Source organism: Equus przewalskii, chromosome 19 (genome assembly GCF_037783145.1).
Source record: "Equus przewalskii isolate Varuska chromosome 19, EquPr2, whole genome shotgun sequence".
Lineage (NCBI taxonomy): Eukaryota > Metazoa > Chordata > Mammalia > Perissodactyla > Equidae > Equus > Equus przewalskii.
Window position 1 is genome coordinate 61,830,728 of NC_091849.1, and position 18,180 is coordinate 61,848,907.

Sequence of the window (18,180 nt, forward strand, 5' to 3'; positions counted from 1 at the left end):
CTATCATCCTCTGAGTGGCTCAAAGAGATAGAAGACGTCAAGGTTGAATTCATGTACTTATGGCATATCACTCTCTGGTTCTTTGTTGCTGTAACAGGGACCAAAGCTTCAGTGAACATATATTTCTAGGATGCTTTGGCACTTCTCTATTCTGCAAATATCAATATCAACCTCAGGTGAGGAGATAAATATAATTGTGAATTTTTACTAATTATTATTTATGAATATGCAGATCAAACAATTATAATAGGTACTGTTTTTGAACACTTACTGTGTTCAAGACCCTCTACTACACTCTTTCCAGGTATTAAATAATTTATTGCTACTATTAGTCCCAATTTCAAGTGAATAAATGAAGGCTTAGGAAAGTTGCATAACTTGTTCATAAGGAGCAGAGCCCAGACATGAACCCTTGGTTTTAACGACTAAACTACCCTGCTAATTTATCAAATAATAAAGATCACTTTGGGTAAAAATGCAGACAACCGAGGATCTCTCTGAAAGTTAGATCAATATTTGTGAGTTCATTAATTTGAAATAGTGTTAATTGTTTTAACAGTTACCAACTGACTTGACATAATAGGTAGGATAAGTTTGCAAAGTCATATGAGGATTAGGGCTTTATCTAGATGAGAGAGTTCAAAAGAAATAAGGCATAAAACCAGCTGTTTGATGTTTAGAACTGCACATACGGTTTTAATATTGCAATTGCTGCTTCCAGCTATTCATCCAGAAATATCTAAAATCTTGAATTAGTTTTAAAATACTAATCTTAGGGTATTTGGCACACGCAGAATACCAAAGATGATAGCTTTAGTTTTTTTCTAAGAATGTCTATTGACAACATTTAGGCATTGATATGGTGGATTCTTTTATATTTGACTCTTGAGTAAACTTTGAATGATAGCAAATAAAAACTATAATAATATTTGCATATTTAGAGCTCTTAGAATAGCTATTCTAATAATACCACAGTTGTCAAATACGCTGAGGGAGCCACTATATTTTTACTTGCAATCAATTTCCATGTTGGTTACTTCATTATAGTAAATTAAGGTAATGTTTAAGTTTTCCATTACGAGGATTCTATTTGCTAAATCTTTTATTGTAATACCTGTAGAGTAGTAGCCCACGTTCAGAAAGACAAACGATCATGGGAGTAATACATTAATATGAAATACGATGCCCAGGGCAGGCTCAGGTGAGGCAGGCATTGCATACATCCATTTTTCTCTTTAAATAGAAGGAAAGGTTACTTGTCACTTGTGCAGTAATCACTCTAGTAGCAGCAATTATTCAAACCAGTAACAACATAGTTAAGTTTATAGAAAATGTAATGATGTTGGTTAAGCCAAAATATGTAAAACTAATATTCAGCAGAAAAAGTAGAATTGTGAATAATAAGTTTATATTTTAAAAATATAAATAATTGTATATGACACCAAAAGAACAGGCAACAAAAGAAAAAAAATAGATAAATTAGACTACCTAAAAATCAAAAACTTTTGTGCAGCAAAGGACACAACCGATAGAGTGAAAAGGCAACTCCCAACATGGAAGAAAATATTTGCAAATCATACATCTGATAAGGAGTTAATATCCAGAATATATAAAGAACTCATGTAACTCAACAACAAGAAAACAAACAACCAGATTAAAGAATGGGCAAAGAATTTAAATAGACATTTCTCCAAAGAAAATATACAAATGGCTAATAATCACATGAAAAGATGCTCAACATCCCTAATCCTTAGAGAAATGCAAATCAAAACCACAGTGAAATACCATCTCACACTCATTAGGATGGCTGCTCTAAAATAACAAAAACAGAAAATAATATTGATGAGGATGTGGAGAAATTGGAACTGTTATGCTTTTGTTGGTGGGAATGTAAAATGATGCGGCTGCTATGGAAAACAGTATGGAAGTTCCTCCAAAAATTAGAAATAGAATTATCATATGATCCAGAAATTCCATTTCTGGGTATGCGTCCAAGATAATTGAAAGCACTGACTTGAACAGATATTTGTACATTCATGTTCAGAGCAGCATTATTCACAATAGCTAAAAGATGGGAGCAACCCAAGTGTCTGTCAATGGATAAATGGGCAAAAAAAAATATGGTCTACACATATAGTGGAATATTATTCACCCTTAAAAAGGAAGGAGGAGCCAGCCCTGTGGTGTAGTGGTCAAGTTTGGCACACTCTGCTTTGGCAGCCTGGGTTTGTGGGTTCAGATCCCAGATGTGGACCTATACCACTCATCAGCCATGCTGTGGCGGTGACCCACATACAAAGTAGAAGAAGATTGGCATAGATGTTAGCTCAGGGCTGATCTTTCTCAAACAAAAAAAAGAGGAAGTTTGGCAACAGACGTTAGCTTGGAGTGAATCTTCTTCAGAAAAAAAAAAGAAAGGAAGGAAATTCTGACATGCTGCAACATGGATGAATCTTGAGGACATTATGCTAAATTAAATAAAGTCACAAAAGGACAAATACTGTATGATTTCACTTATATGAGGTACCTGGGGTACTCAATTCATAGAGACACAAAGTAGGATGGTGGTTGCCAGAGACTGAGGGTTGGAGAAATGGGGGTTATTGTTTAATGGGTACAGAGTTTCAGTTTTGCAAGATGAGAAGAGTTATTGGCAGTGGTGATGATTACACAACAACGTGAATATACTTAATGCCACTGAACTGCACACTTAAAAATGGTGAAGATGGTAAATTTTATGATATTTCTGTTTTACTGTGAATTTTAAAAAAATACATACAAATCATTGTAAGTGATGTGGCTTTAAAAAAAGCATTTAAAAGAAGAGAAAATTTAAGTTATAAGAGGCTGTGTTGACACTGATAATTAACTGGGAACTAATCTGAAAATATTTTCAGAGCTCTTTCATGCACATTAAGGTATATATTGACATGTTATATATAATTAATATGTAATCATATATCCAATTATATAAATATATGTAATGTAAAAATCTATTGCTTTCTTTTTGGTGATGAGGATTTTCTGGAGATAATGATGGCGAGGACTGTGTACAAAAAGCTCAATTCAGATATTTTGTTTCTTTGCAGGTCTGTGGCCACTCGTTCACATGGTCTCGAGGTACCATGAGGCACTCTGGCTGTTTGAAGCTCTGGCTCTGGGTGGCAGTGCTCCTGCTCCCGGCTTCCGCTGCCGTGACGGTCAGGGACAAGCAAGGTATCCAGGCCACCTCTTTGTCCTGTCACCAAATGTTATTTGCACTCTGTAAATTATTTGGAAAAAATCATTAAAATAAGTCTGGTTAAGGTTGAAGAGGCATAGATTAAATAGACTAGTACAAAATAAATAATAATTCACCGTTTTCTCCCAGTGACCTTCACATCGCACATTGAGAATTTCTAAAATCACCTCCTTTTTTATATGCATATTAGTCTACATAGCCTTTCATTTCTCTCACTGATATTCACAAATATAAATATATGTGTGTGCATCTCTTTGTGTGTATATTTCTCCCTTTCCTCTTTAAGTTATGAATTATTCAAGTTATTCAACTTATAAGTATGGAAACATATCCCTAATTAGGATTAACCAGGGACATATCTAATCTTAATTAGGGAAAAGTGAAAAGGAGAATAGGAGATTTAAAAGGGAATCCAGCTTAATTACATGTAAGTTTTATAGGATCTCAGATGAGGCGAACAAAAGATTAACAGTCGGTGGAGTGTTTTTTGAACTAAATAGATAATATTTACTTGCAGTTGTTAAATTTATCAACCTCATAAATATTTCCAAAGGGCTTGAAAGCAATTTGAAACATTTATTTCCACCTCTTATTTTTGAAAATGATTATGCGGCTAATTTGGAGGACTTTTCTTGAACATTGAGTAGCGTGAGTTACTGGTCTAGGTGTACGTCACATTCAGAGTTGACCAGACACAGTGAAGAAGCCGTTTGCTGAGCAGGGAGGAACTTCGACCCTCCTTCGGTGCAAAGGGTTCCATGTGACGTCTTCTGACGATGGTCACATGTGATGATGTATTCTGAGACTGTGAGTTTTATTGTGCTTATCCTTTTGAATATGGCTTTACTAATTTTTGCTAAACAGGTATAAACACACTCTAATAGAGAATTTTGAGTTTAAAATGCTCATAAAATAAAACCAGTCTCCTATAAAGATATAACACATCTTAGTCTCTCAGAAGGTTTTGTGTTTATGATTTCTTACTAGTTTGGCAGGAGTACATTTCCTGAAAGAATTCATGTGACGGTTTGAATATTCTACCATTGTATAGATGACATCCTGTGGCTGTCGTACTTTTGAGGGGAACACTTTCTTTAGTGAGAAATAAAAGTCAGGAGTACCTCATGGCAAAAAGAAATGCTTCGGGCAGGGGTTTATTCTGATAATATTGCTGCTCTTCCTAATTTCTTCACTTCTCTTGTTTTTAAGGGACATGGTAGGTAATGCCTTTTCCCGCTTAATCTAAGAGGATAGGATGTTTTTGGCTAGAAAGGAAAATGAATCTTTGCTTAAGTAAGACAGTTTTTAGGCACATGCCGTGCATAATGCATGGTCTCGATGATAGCAATCATCTGAAGGAGCTACATGAATGGTTTTCCAGTCTCAGTGCGAGCAAGAATGATCTGGGGATTGATTCCCCAGTTTCACTCTCAGAGATGCCGCGATGAGGGCAGGCCGGTGGGGTCCAGTCAGCTACGTCTTTAGCAAGCCCCCAGGTGAATCTAATGCAGCGTGTCTGAGGAACACGCTTGGGGAAATCTCACCTTGGGGATAATTAACTGACATTTCTTTTTCTTTTATTTTCTCAGCTAGTTGTCTTGCATCTTATGCCACCAGGTTCCTTTTATTTTACTTATTTTCTTTGTTATTTTTTGCCTTTAGTAACTCTTTTTTGTTTTTACTGTGATGAGAACACTTGATGTGATCTACGCTGCTGACAGATCCCCCAGTGTGTAACGCACCGTGTTGTCAATCTGGGCGCAGCGCCGCACGGAAGATCTCGAGCTTAGTCATCCTGCGTAACTGAACTTCCCTATCTTGGGATTCCCCTGGATGTTTTGCTTTTGTAGCTTTGACATCTCAATTCTTTAATCAGGTCGTATTGTGTGTAGGACTACCAAAATGCATATATACTGGTCCAATTTACCAAATTCATCTTTCTGAAAAATCGCCTGAGTGTGAATTCAAAATTAATCTGAACACTAACAAGATTCATGTCACGTAAAGCACGAAGGGAAATTAATAAAGGACAAAATTCAGAGTTGACTTTTATCGTGCCATTTGGTAGAAGGTGCTCCTGAAGCAACACAAACCGATCGTGTCATGGAAATTGCTTAACTTCAAGTATCGGTGGCATTAATTAAACATGTCAGCGCAGTGCTGTCACAAGGATTATTGAAGAATATGACACGCTGGGCACGCCAGGACAGGCACTTGACTGTGTCTGATTCACAGGGCAAGGTTCCCTTTTTAGTTTCCTCATGTGCAGACCTGCGAGTGTGGTCACTAACCATTTACCGGAGGGAAGTGATTACATCTAAAAATAAAATATAACAAATCTGAGAGAGAGGCTAGGGTTTCAACTCTGGAGTCTGTGAAGTTGTCAATAGTCTACTGTTAAACCTAAATAGACAAAGGATAAATTGGAGTGTTTTAATTGCTTTACTTTGCCTCTATGGTCTGTTTAATGATTACTTGGAATATTATCCTAGTTGGGACAGAATTCAAGAGTAATATGGAGAGATTCAGTAACAACTTGAATTTTAAAATCTTGGAGTTATTAAGAATTCAGTTATTTCATATCCTTTCATCAATGTTACTACATGTTGGAATTATGAGATAAGGCATATTTGCATATTTTCATACCGAAGCTGAACTTCCATTTGAATGTGGCAGTGTCAGCTTGGTTGTTGAAAGAGGGTGGGGAGAGAATTGTTTTAAAAAATGAGGGTCGTGTAGATCATCTCAAAACTCTCTTTAATCAGTTACCTGACTTTCCTCTGTGATGAAAGCTTATGTATCAAATAATTAAAGGTTCCCCTTTTTCCTCTACTTTCCTTAATCTGATCTAAGACAAAAGTACTGAATTATCATCAAAAGTAATAAAAAGGAGAAAACCTGAGTAAGGAAAAGCAGCAAAAAACCCCAGACTAAACAAAGAGAGAAATGATAGAATGCCATTTAAATCATAATTTTTCTTTTACTTGTGGTAGAGTTTCAAGTTACGTGAATAGATTGAATTGATTGTAAACTTAGGCCCCAAACTATACGCATAAACCCTTTTAACCTAGTTTTCTATTAATTATAAGAAAAAACCATTCTTCTGAAATTTGGCTTTTACTCATTGACAAACACTGCGCTCTGAAATTCAGAGCAGACAGTATGTTGTCGTAAAAACTGTAGAGAGTTTTATTTTGTGTTTTTAAGGATTCCTCGAGTTTCATATGGCACCACGTAAGCATCTGACTCCTGACGCGCGTCCTGTATGGCTCCTCAGTTTTGAAAGTGGAGAGAAGCCTCGCAGTTATTAAATAAGGGCTGTCGTTCCTGACCAGGTGTTCTTCTTTAGGGGACCAGCTTCCGATAAAAAATAAGGAGGGGAGCTTCTGTGACCTCTCTGTTAAAATAGCTGTGTTCCCTTTTTGTCTTGCTTGGTCACTTTTCCATATTAGTTTTGTTATATTCTGGTCCAATGTACTTTACCGATTTTTGTTAACCAATGCTGTTCCCCAAGCCCAGGATGCTTTCTAGTCCTATTGGAGGCACTGTCAAATATGCCGTGTACAGGGGCCAGACGGCCTCTGGTGACAATGCAATGAGAAGCCGTGCTCCCCCTCTGTCCAATAGGAAGTCTGTTTTAGCTTTTAAAAAAAAATGCAAAACTCTGAAATTCCCTTATTTTGACCCATTTCTGAAAGGAAGGCAAACCCGTTGTGTATCTGTGGCAAACTGCTGCTCTTCATCTTCCCACCCGTCCTCTTGACGCAAGTGCTGTGTCGTGAGTCTGTCACTAAAGGTGAAGAAAACAATGCTTCTTAATGCAGGTTAGAAAAGAGAGAGTGGTGAACAGAATGTCTACGAAACTAGACAGATTTTAATTGGGATTTTACGGGTAATAATAATTCCGTAATAGATTATGTATACTCCCAAGGATACGAAGAAATAGGAAGAACTGACAGAGACGAGGACTGTTGCCCCTTCCTGGGAGCTGGTCCCAGCCCCTCCTCTCTTCTCGTCTCACTCCTTGTGTGACCTCACCCATCCCTGTGGCTTTCCATATGATTGCTCTGCCAGTCACTCCCAGATTTACCCCCAGGAGCCTGGGCCTCTCTTTCCTACCCACCTTTCTGTCTATTCAGTGACTCCCCCATTTGAATTTCTTGATGGCACCTCAAAGGGAACATTTCTAACTCCTCCTCTCTCACCGCCGATGAATTTACTCCTTGTTAAATCGTTTTCTTCCCCTCGTGGATCGTTTCAGTAAACTCCGCTTCTGCTCAGCTGAGCCGCCCCCTCCCTCCTCCCTACATTCAGTCAACTGTCACGTCCTGGTGATCCTTGTACCAGTTCTTCCCCTTTCTTCCGTCTCCACTGTCCCCTCTTTAGTACGAGCTGCCATCACGTCTGGCCTCACAGATCCTGGACATGCGAGTAGGCTTGCAACATGAAATACGGGGCACCCAGTCACAGAGGGTGGTCAGATGAAGAAGGAGTACTTTGTAGTATAAATATGTTCCAAACATTGCAGGGGATATGCTAATACTGAAAACATTCTTATTATTTATCTGACTTTCAAAGTTAATTGGGCATCTAGTGATATTATTTTCTGTATTTGGCAACCTACACGATGTGGAGGCAGGAGCGGTGGTTTGATCACAGAGCGTGGTCAGGGAAGGCTGCCCTCGTGCCTGACGCTTAAGCAGAGACAGGAAGGCAGTGAGAGAGGGAGGCGTGTGAATACCTGGAAAGCAGCACATGCTAAGGCCCTGAGGCAGGGGCGTGCTCTGCGTGTGAAAGAAAGGCCCAAGACTGGAGTCCAATGAGGAGGAGGGGGAGGTGAGGCGCACAGGCTACTGAAAAGTGGCTCTGTGCTCTGTGTGATCTCTAAGCCATCATGGTCAAGGCTATGCCTTGGACTCGTAAATTCACCAAAGCCACACACACTGCCCTGGGAGACCTCTGGGGGATGGTCAGCCCCTGCCCTCTGGGGCTCCTCCCAGGTATTATGTGAATGGGTAGGCTTGTAGATTTATACCTTTCAGTAACAAATCTGCCCCAAAGGCCTCTCAACAAGCTTAATTCAGAGTTAACTGGATATTGTAATACAGTAGTATTCTTAATACATTGTTATTTAAGTTCAAATGTGTGGAAATGTGTACACTTTAGCAAAGTTAAAATAAAAATGGTATCTCCAGTAGACAAATAATACATTTTCTTTCCCTGCCATCGGTGAAGTTGTATATAAATAGCTCAGGTCGTACTAAGAGCCCTCAACAAACTGTAAAGAGGATAATAAAACACGTTCACATTTATTTTTCATGATGCCTCTAATTTTAATTTTCCCCTTGTGTCTGTAGCGCACAAGGAATGACCTCACCTCCTGGCTTTTCCTAAGGCCGGAGGCCTCTGTGGCCACAGAGAGTGATGGGTCCATTTTCAGTATGAGCATCAGCAACACTCACAAATCTTGTCTGTATTAAATCAGTTGAAACAACGAAAAGTTAAATTATAGATGCTGACTGGTCTGGGCTTCTTAGCTTTTTGAGAGGAGAAGGGGGGAATTCAACATGCCTTCAGTAATTACTCTGTTAATCCACAGTCCTTTCTATGAGTGAGTATAGAGAATACCAGCACTGTGATAGGACAAATATGTTTCAGAAGACATGGCATCTAATCTCCAGGCTAGAGTGCTTAGCAGTCCAACAGGAGGGCAAGTGAGCAGGTAAGAAAAGAGCAGGATTTAGAGATCGAGGGGAAAGGCGAGTTTTTTAAAGCGCATGTTTCAGACTGAGAGTGGGAACAAAATGCATTTCTACTACAGAATCAGGAGCATTTCACAGGTACTCTATTATTTTGTTTAGAATATGGTTTTGAGACATAATGTTCAAAGCAGAGAAAAATAAGTTGGACCATAGGAACCTTGGGCTTTCTTTCAGCTCTGCCATCCACTGGCTCTGGGATTTACAGACACTCACATGGGCCTCTTGAATGATTTGTTCTTAGGGCCTCAGGATTCTGATTTTTAGAGGGAGAGAAGGGTAAAAATCTTTTGAAAAGTACGTAGTTTTTGAGGCTATCTAGATAAAATCCAGATAATTGACCCGCATCTGACCTATCAGCCTTCCTTTCTGCCTCCTTTGCCCCCTTTCAACCTCCTTCCAGCCCTGGATGCTGCCAGGGTCCCTCAAGCCGAGTCAGGAGGGAAGTGGGTCTGACAATCACTAACGACATCTTAGCGTGAGTTTGTCAAAAACATATGCATTTGGTTTTCAGAAGGCCTGTTGATGAAGGGTCCCTAAGTAGTGCATCTTCTGTGGTGAAGTTTGCGATTCTGGAACATTCCAAGAGCCTCTGAAGTGACACTGCTGTAGATTCTCCTCTGTCCACCTGACAGGATGTTTGGATGTTTGAACTTGGATGTTTGAACTACCAGTAGTTCTTCAAGATAATGTACATTTACTCAAAAAGCGTGCTTTACTTCATGTTCAGTTGTATGTGCCAATACTTAGAGAAGTGAGCATGTCCAGCCTGTGTTCACTTCTGCTGCCTTGCTGTTTTAAGGTGATGGATCCCTAAGGCTCATGTGTTCAGATGACTGCCTTGAATCTCACTTCCAAGGAGTTACCATTTAATTCTCATTGGTTCTGCTCACTTTTTCATAACAAAGCACAAATTCTAAAGAGATGAAGCTGTATTTGATTTTCATAAACTAAACACTTTAGTGGAGAAATACTTTCATAAATATCATTGGAAATGTTGCATTCCATTCATATCAAAGAGACAGGTTTATTGCTTTGACATCATATATTCACTAAGTCCCTGGAAGAATTTAAATGAGATATATACTGTTTCCAGCTTGGCAGTAGGCCAGCATACCTTCCCCTCGTTACGAAAGTGTCATAGTGGGAAGTCCCTTTCCGCCGTCTGAAGATGTGCTTTGCCAGTCATCAACTGTTGTGAAGAATTTAATCTCATTAATTACAGTCGTTTAGTTGTTCAAAGTCATTATGAAAGTTTGATGTGATTTTGATTTGTTTTGCAAATATCACTTTTAGCTTATTTTCTCATAGACATACTGTTTTCCTCATTTTATTGAGGTATTACACGTTAAGGTCAACAAATCTTAGATGCACAGTGCAATGAATTTTTACATATGTGTTTATATATCTGTGTAACTACCACCCCAGATCAAAATATAGAACATCTCCAAAGCCCAGAAGGCTTTCCTGTGTCTGCACCCAGTTGACACCCTACCAAAGTAACCAGTACTTTGACATAGATTAGTTGTACAACCCCTTGAATTTCATATAAGAATTATGCAGTATGTGTTTTTTGGGGAATGGTATTTTTTCCACTTAATATTATCTCTGTGAGATTCGTCCAGGTTGTTGCATGTATCAGTAGTTCCTTCTTTTTTTATTGCCATGGTTTTTCATTGTATATCCCACAATTTATGCATTTATTCTCTTGTCAATGAACATTTGGGTTGTTTCCAGTTTTCGACTAATATGAGTAATACCATAATGAATATTCTCTTCTAAAGGGCCATTTACACTCATTTTTTGTACTCATTTCTCTTGGGTCATTGCATTCCCAGGTCATAGGGTTCATGTATATTTAACGTTAGTAAATGATGCCAAACAGTTTTCTGAAGTGATTGTACCGATTTCCGCTCCCACAAGCAACGCAGGAGAGTTCTCCTTGCTCCACGTCCTCATCAACACTTGGTGCTGTCAGTTCTTCAATTTTCATCCATTTGGTGGTATCTCATTGTGGTTTTACTTTGAATTTCTCTGATTACTAATGATGTTGAGCACCTTTCCATTTGCGGGTTGCCAATTTGAATATTCTCTTTTCTGAAGTGCGTACATTTTTTGAGTATTTTCAAAATAAGGTTTTCCATCTTTTTCTTATTGATTTGTGAGAGTTCTTTGTATATTCTGGATATGATACTTTATTGGATATATGCAGTGCCGTAGTCTGTGGCTCCTGGTCTGTGGCTTACCTTTTCACTCTTTTAATGTTACCTTTTGATTAATAAAGATTTTAATTTTAATGAAGTCCAATTCATCAATCTTTTATAATTAGTGCTTTCTGTATCTCTTTTAAGAAAGCTTTGCTACCTCAAGTTCATGAAGATTTCACATTTTTCTGTGGTCCTTTATTGTTCTACCTTTCACGCTGAGGTCTGAGGTCATCTCCAATTCCTTGCGTGGTGTGAGGTAAGGGTTGAGGTTGTGTATTTTTCTCTGTGGAGATCCAGTTGACCCAGAACTGTTTATTGAAAAGACCCCCTTTTGCCACTGAATTGCAGTGGCCCTTTTGCGGTAAATCCGGAGACCAGATGTGAACAGGTCTGTTCTGGGACTCTCTGCTCTGTTCCATTGATCTGTTTATCTTTATGTGCACCAGCATCAAATTATAAAAATTTCTGGTATCTGATAGTGTGAGTTCTCCAGCTTGTTCTTCAATTTTGCCTTAGCTATTCTAGTATTTTAGAGATCCATATAAATTTGAGACTCAGCTTGTCAGTTTTCACATACACGCACATGTTGGGATTTTACTTGTTATCACACTGAATCTAGAGGTAAAAGTGAGAATTGGCTTCTTAACAATGTTGAGTCTTCCTGTCTAAATCCTTGGTTAGCCTTCAGTAACATAGGACTTGAATTCCTCTCAACGATGTTCTCTGCTATTCAGTGCAGAGATCTTGATGAGATGCTTGGTTTTTGTAACAATGACTATGAATTCAGATAAAACGTTGGTAATGTTTAGAAAATGTCCAATCTTACTATTATTTAGGACCTGCAATCATGTTAAGATCTCTGAGATAGGAGTTTCCGAAGGAGCTAAGTTGTCCCTAAAGTTTTTCCATGCTATAATTTCATTTACGTGTATTGTGGCTTTTAAATCTGAGTAGTAGCGCTCTTTAGAATCTGCTCAATTCTCCTGGTTAAATGCATTCAGATGATGCCCTGTCACGGCCCCTGAAGTCTGTGGTTCGTTTGTGAAACGAGGGCCTGAGTTGCCCAGCGGTTGACCTGGAGAATCTGGTGTAGTTCCCACCTTCTCAGAACAGGAGACAGTTTGGTTTTATGCAGTTTATGTCCCCTCTGTATTAAACTTTTAGGTCATGAAGCCCAAACATGAATTTTAGATGTAGAGAATTAAGGTTGTGATTGCAAGCCAAAATATTTAATCAATTTATTTTGAGATCTCTCCACTTACACAGTTACCATGGCATATTCTAAAATTTGGCTGCAATTTTGTCTGAACTGACTGTTACATTCCTAGAATCTAGCCTCAGTTGGATTAAACATACCCCAGATAATCAAACATTAGTGTATGCATGTATACTACTGCATTAGTGTGTTGTGTTAGGATTGAACATGTAAGTTCACCTGAGTGGAGAGCAAATTTATATTTTATTTCTTTGAATATAATTAAGTGCCTTCACACATAATTAATATTTCCTTTATGATTTTATTTCATTTTTTTCAGTATAGGCCATTTTTGTATGGCAGAGGTCTTCACTTTTTGCCTTTTAATTTTATTTTAATAACTTCCTTCTGTGCGGCTGCCTTAGTTCGGGCTGCTCTAACAAGAGTGCCATAAGCCAAGTGGCTTCAACAACAAACATTTATTTTACACAGTTCAGGCAGCTGGGAAGTCCAAGCGCAGGGTGCCAGCATGGCCAAGTTCCAGGGAGGGCTCTTACTGGTGTCCTCACATGGCAGAGAGAGAAAAGGGGCTCTCCATGCCCTCATAGGACAGCAGTCCCATCATGGGGCTCCACTCCTGTGACCTCATCTGAAGGTGATTACCTCCCAAAGGCCGCCTCCAAATGCCATCGTATTGTGGATTAGAATGCTAGAATAAGAGTGATTACAATAATAATAGCTAATGTTAACGCGCATTCGCTGTGTCCAGGCACTGTGCTAAGCACCTCACACACATAAACAAGTGTAATCCTCCACACACACTGTGAGGTGGGTAATATTCTCATCCTCATTCTGTAGATATTTAATAAGGTGGCTTAATTTATTTCCATTTTGTCTTGTTTCTGATTGTACTGTAATTCAAATTTATTTGAAAAAAATGATAGAAAATGTAGTGCAAATCCTCAATGCTTTTTTTTTTAATAGAAAAACAATGCCCTATACTGAGAACAGAGGGACGTCAGTTTACACAAGACAACAGAGATGAACTTGAAGTTTCAGGTAAGCATTATAATCCTTTACTAAGAAGCATTTTGTAAAAAATTATCACCAAACATGCACTATATATTGTAGCTGATTCTTTCATGTTGTAATTTGATGATAACATCAATATAAACAATTAGAAACAAAGAAGATGGGTGATGTAGAAAACATGCTGAGACCAGAGTTCTGTATCATTTAAGCCAAGACCAACAACGACTCAAGTTCTTGGAGAAAAAAGTTATTTAAAATTGTAAAAGTCATGTCCATTGTCCATAAATTTTTAAAAAAGAAAATTTATGAGAAAGAAGATCTCACTACCCAAATATAGTCATGATTCCTATTTTGGTGTAACCTTCCTATCTTTATTTCCCTTTCTTCCTTTCATCCTCCGTTCTCTCTCTCACTTCCCCACCCCCAGCCCCCCAACCCCACACATGCACACATAATCATAATACATGTATTGCATTTGAAATCCAAGCATTTCCCCATATCAACATATATTCTTCTAAAGCACGGTTTTTTTTTAAAGGCTGCTTGGATTTCAATTGAATGGCTGTAATATTTTTTATTTAACTAATTTTCTATCTTTAGCTATCAGAGCTGCTACAATGAACTACTCTGATTGTTTGCTTAGGATAATTCCTGGGTCAAAGCAAATTAATATTGGAGTCTTTTGAAACATATTTCATCCTCCTATATCCTAAAAGGAGAAAAATGAAATCAAGGAATTTTGCTGGTCCCAAAGAACAGCATTTTATTTGAAATAAATCTGTCCATAGATAAAGACAACAAAAAATCCTAGTGAAAAATCACTATCTCGGTGAGTTTAGCAAATTTATTAAAACTGCTGGATTGAATCGTTTGTCATGTTTCACAGGCTTTGATGTGGGAGAGAGCTTTTCCCTGAGGCGTGTGTTTTGTGAAGGGGATCACACTTGTTTCAAATTGGGAAATTCACTTCTTATTAGAGATACCATGTAAGTAAAATAATCATTTCTCTTTATATTTTAATAATACTATAGCAGCATTATTAGTAAAATAGCAAATTAGTAAAATAGTAATGTAGAAACTATTTTCTAAGGGGATTCCAAATAATTTATTTAAAAACTAAAAAATCTCCTCAGTAGTTTATACTCACTTGAATGTTGTGGTAAATGGGCTGTTTGTGTATTTGTTGTATGTAATCTTTGCAACCTGATCTCGTTCTATGGTGTGAATACTATTTACACATACAGATAGAGGCATAATCTTTAGAGAATAGTAATTAAGTACATTTTTGAAGAAATAGTGTTTATGTTTAAAGTAAGCATAACCCAAATTAGATTTTAGATGGGAACTTGAAGACACAAGACACAATGTAGCCTTAGAGACAAAAGATTGATTTTCATTGTATTTATTTCTGCCTGCTTCGTGCCTGTGGATATGCTTTCTGATAAATTAAAGTGAAAGAACTTAGCCCTTAGGAATTCATTAGAGAGTAAATAGTAAATAAAAACTGTTTTTCAGGGGGGTTTTTTGGCCCTGATACGCATTTCATTTCAAAACAGATTTACCAAAGGTTTCCTTTATTATTTTTACTGTCTTTTTTCTACTGATAAACCTGAGATTAAAAAAAAAGAATCACTTGCCATTTAAATACTGACAGTTGGTCAGCAACCCTGTCGGCAATCGTAATGCCCCATGTGGCTGTATGTGATTAGGGATGGTAAAGAGTGATCAGAAAGCCTGAGTCATCGGGAAGGCAAGTACAGTACATACGGTCTTGCTGTTTAGTCTTTGAGCCCAAGGTGAACATTCCAGTGTATGAATAACTGCAATGCAAAAAGCATCGGAATGCTGTTTGGTTTAATACGCAGCACACATGTTTTCATGTGAGAACATATATGAATGTTTTCACTTCCTGATGGGTAGCCTGATATTCGAGTTACCAGCCGGGGGTTGTTGCGAATCTCAGCATTTGAGTTCTCAAAGGGAAACAGCCTTAATCGTCTCATTACCTATCCTCAGCTGCTCTGTATGAATAGGTTCCTAACTCACTTTTTCCTTGAGAAAAATTTCTTTAAATCTTCTATTTTGTGATAGTTTAGGCACTTTTAGTTTAACCATATGATTCCTCAAAAGTAAACTGCTCACTCTCACTCAGCGAGAAGTGAGCGTGTTAGGAAGAGAGTGGATATTGGGGATGGAGTGGGAGCTTGTCTGGTGGAGCTGTGCAGACCTATCCTGTCTCAGGGCTGTTAGTGCTTCACATACAGACATTGAACACTCAGGGCACAGTGGGTCCATTTTGGGTGTTCATATGCAGTAAGGAAGAGTCAATATGTATCGCATAGATAGTTCATGTATTTATTGGTGTAGATGTTTCTTAACTACTAGTAGATAACTTCAATTAATGAATTTAAGAAAGGCAATAAGTTCTGTTCCAAAAATTGCAATGCATTGTCTCTCCTGCCCTCTTCCTGATGATTTAAACCTGTGTAATTCTGACCAGGTGGCTAAAGGATTGGGGTAAAATCATTCTAAATTCGTTGAGCCTGTATGTAAGAAGACTTAGCTAATATTAAGTAGCTACATTGGAAAACTTGCTGCCACGTTTAGGCAATGCTGTTCTCCTTTGCATATGTGTGATAATAAATATTAGGTATGACTTGAAATTTATTTTCTGACCTTTGGCTCTAAGTCGCTCTGCAATCCCTGGGCAATCAGTGTAAGTGAATTCTTCAGCTCTGTGTGGCAGAACCCTGGTACCTCCACTACAGGAAACTGGAGGGTATCTGGACAAGCTGACTAGCGAGTGTCAAGTCGGTTGGCTCGTCGCCACTCACATTTCACTCATGGAGCCACGTACGCTAGGAAACCTTGCATGGTGCCATTTTGATTTTTCAATGAGACTGGAGGAAAGTTGCAGCTATTTATATATTTGTAAATAAGCTGCCTTGCAGAATCAGCATGGGAAAAGGCAGATACTATTTTATATGGAAAATGGGATTCTTTCTGTGCCTGAGCTTGTTTTTATTGTTCTGGCATTTTCCAGATGAGATTTATGAGGGAGAAATCTAATAAGAGTGTTGGTCAGATATCTACTGGGCATACTTAGTGCCTTGAGCCTGGCTTGATGTGGGGATCCCAAAGGCTGCTCTTGCAAGGGCCCTCCGAATCCACATTGTTGTATACTTAAACATGGCATGGGCTCAGGGAATATCCGAGGAGCTTTATATGTTTGGTTGTATTTCATACCCATTTTTCAGTATTCTTTGGGATAGCAAATGTTAAGTATTTGGGGACTTTAAACAATTCTGGGTGGCATGCTACCTAGTTTTCTAGAATTATCTTTTTAGAGGAAATTCCCTTGGCTTCTTGTATCTACAAGTATCTCTGGTTATGTGAAAGAAATAATTCATTATTTCTATACATATTGAGGGCTATATCCCAGATGATCACACTCTGATGATCTTTAAATTGTGTTTTGGCAAGGATCAGGGCAAACAGTGATGTTTTGAGAGAAATATACACAAACTGTACATATTATGGAGCATCTTATTTTCTTGGTATAACATAGTCCTTATCTTTCATTAGTTGCTTCTACAGAAACATGTTTTAAATAAAAATGTTTTAGTAGTTGAATATTTTCGAAGAGCTGATGAATGTTGAATTTCTACTCACTCTTGATTCTGAAGGAGCAATTCACCCTTATTTTGACTGGCCAGTGGGGAAATCAATCAATTTTCAATGTACCAGGGAAGTGGATTTCCTGACTTATTTTTGGATTCAAGGATGGTGAAAAGCCTTATCTCTCAGGTTGTGTGATTGACAGCTGCTGGCTCTCCAGATGCAGAAGGATTGGGAGGCCATATTGGGTTCAGGAGAGTAGAGTGCTGTGACCATGAGGAGAAAGAGGGAGGGAGGGCTCACGTGTGTTTCAAGTCTGTAGCCTCTTTGATTTAGGATGATTCCCGTGAGCTGGTGGCTTTTGCAACTGGAACAGTTCCTAAGAATGGGGGAAATTAGGCTAGTGTGAAAAACCAATCTACACAGATTAACTTTAATAAGATTTTATGAACTTGGATGTTGTAGCTAGACACAGTGGCGTAATTGACAGATATGGTCCCCTTAGCTTTTGTTACAAGTAAATAAATCTCCAGTGAAGAGGAGTCCTCTTGCCCTGTCTCTTTCATTAAATTGGCGGTTGCTTTCTGCAAGCAAAGGCTATTTGGTTTCACAGCTTTACAGGGAAAAAAGGAGCTGGTAGAAGATACTTTCATTTGCATTTTATGTTTTTATAGACATAAGAATCCTCAGCAACTAGGAACCTCCAAATTATTTATTTGGAAGATGTGCAGTATGTTTTAGGAGTTTTTCAAGTGCTCTTGACCTTAGCAGTTCCCCTGGAAATCGTCCTAAATACAGCAAAGCTACTATGTGTATTGCAGCCTGATCTGTACCTTGTCTTTGCTGCTGTTGAATGACTCTCCCCTGGGCATGCCTTTCTACAGGGATCTTCACATGGCCTCCAGGTCTTTACTGTTACAAATAACGCTGTGCTGTAAAGGACAGTTGTTTTTCTCTATGTTTAGGATTATTTCCATAAGATTGATTTTCCAAAGTAGAATTACCAGTTCATTTTAAAAGATCTTGCTGTAGACTCCTAATTATGTCCCATCATTGTTTCATCCATCTATTCTTCATATTACCCAATGACTTCAGTAACATTAGAAATTATCATTTTAAAGTTTGGTT

The 18,180-nt window shown here is 38.2% G+C and overlaps 1 protein-coding gene across 4 annotated transcripts in view; it reads left to right on the forward strand.

The window, feature by feature from the left end:
• COL19A1 (collagen type XIX alpha 1 chain) overlaps nucleotides 1–18,180 on the forward strand; it is a 312,844-nt gene that overhangs the window by 7,783 nt on the left and 286,881 nt on the right. For 2 of the 4 annotated variants that reach the window (XM_070584877.1, XM_070584879.1), the window contains exons 2-5: nucleotides 98–176; nucleotides 3,090–3,216; nucleotides 13,387–13,461; nucleotides 14,321–14,420. In XM_070584877.1, coding sequence (XP_070440978.1) covers nucleotides 98–176; nucleotides 3,090–3,216; nucleotides 13,387–13,461; nucleotides 14,321–14,420 — 381 coding nt within the window. The remainder of the gene's footprint in view (nucleotides 1–97; nucleotides 177–3,089; nucleotides 3,217–13,386; nucleotides 13,462–14,320; nucleotides 14,421–18,180) is intronic. The other 2 variants (XM_070584878.1, XM_070584876.1) reach the window with 1 other exon arrangement.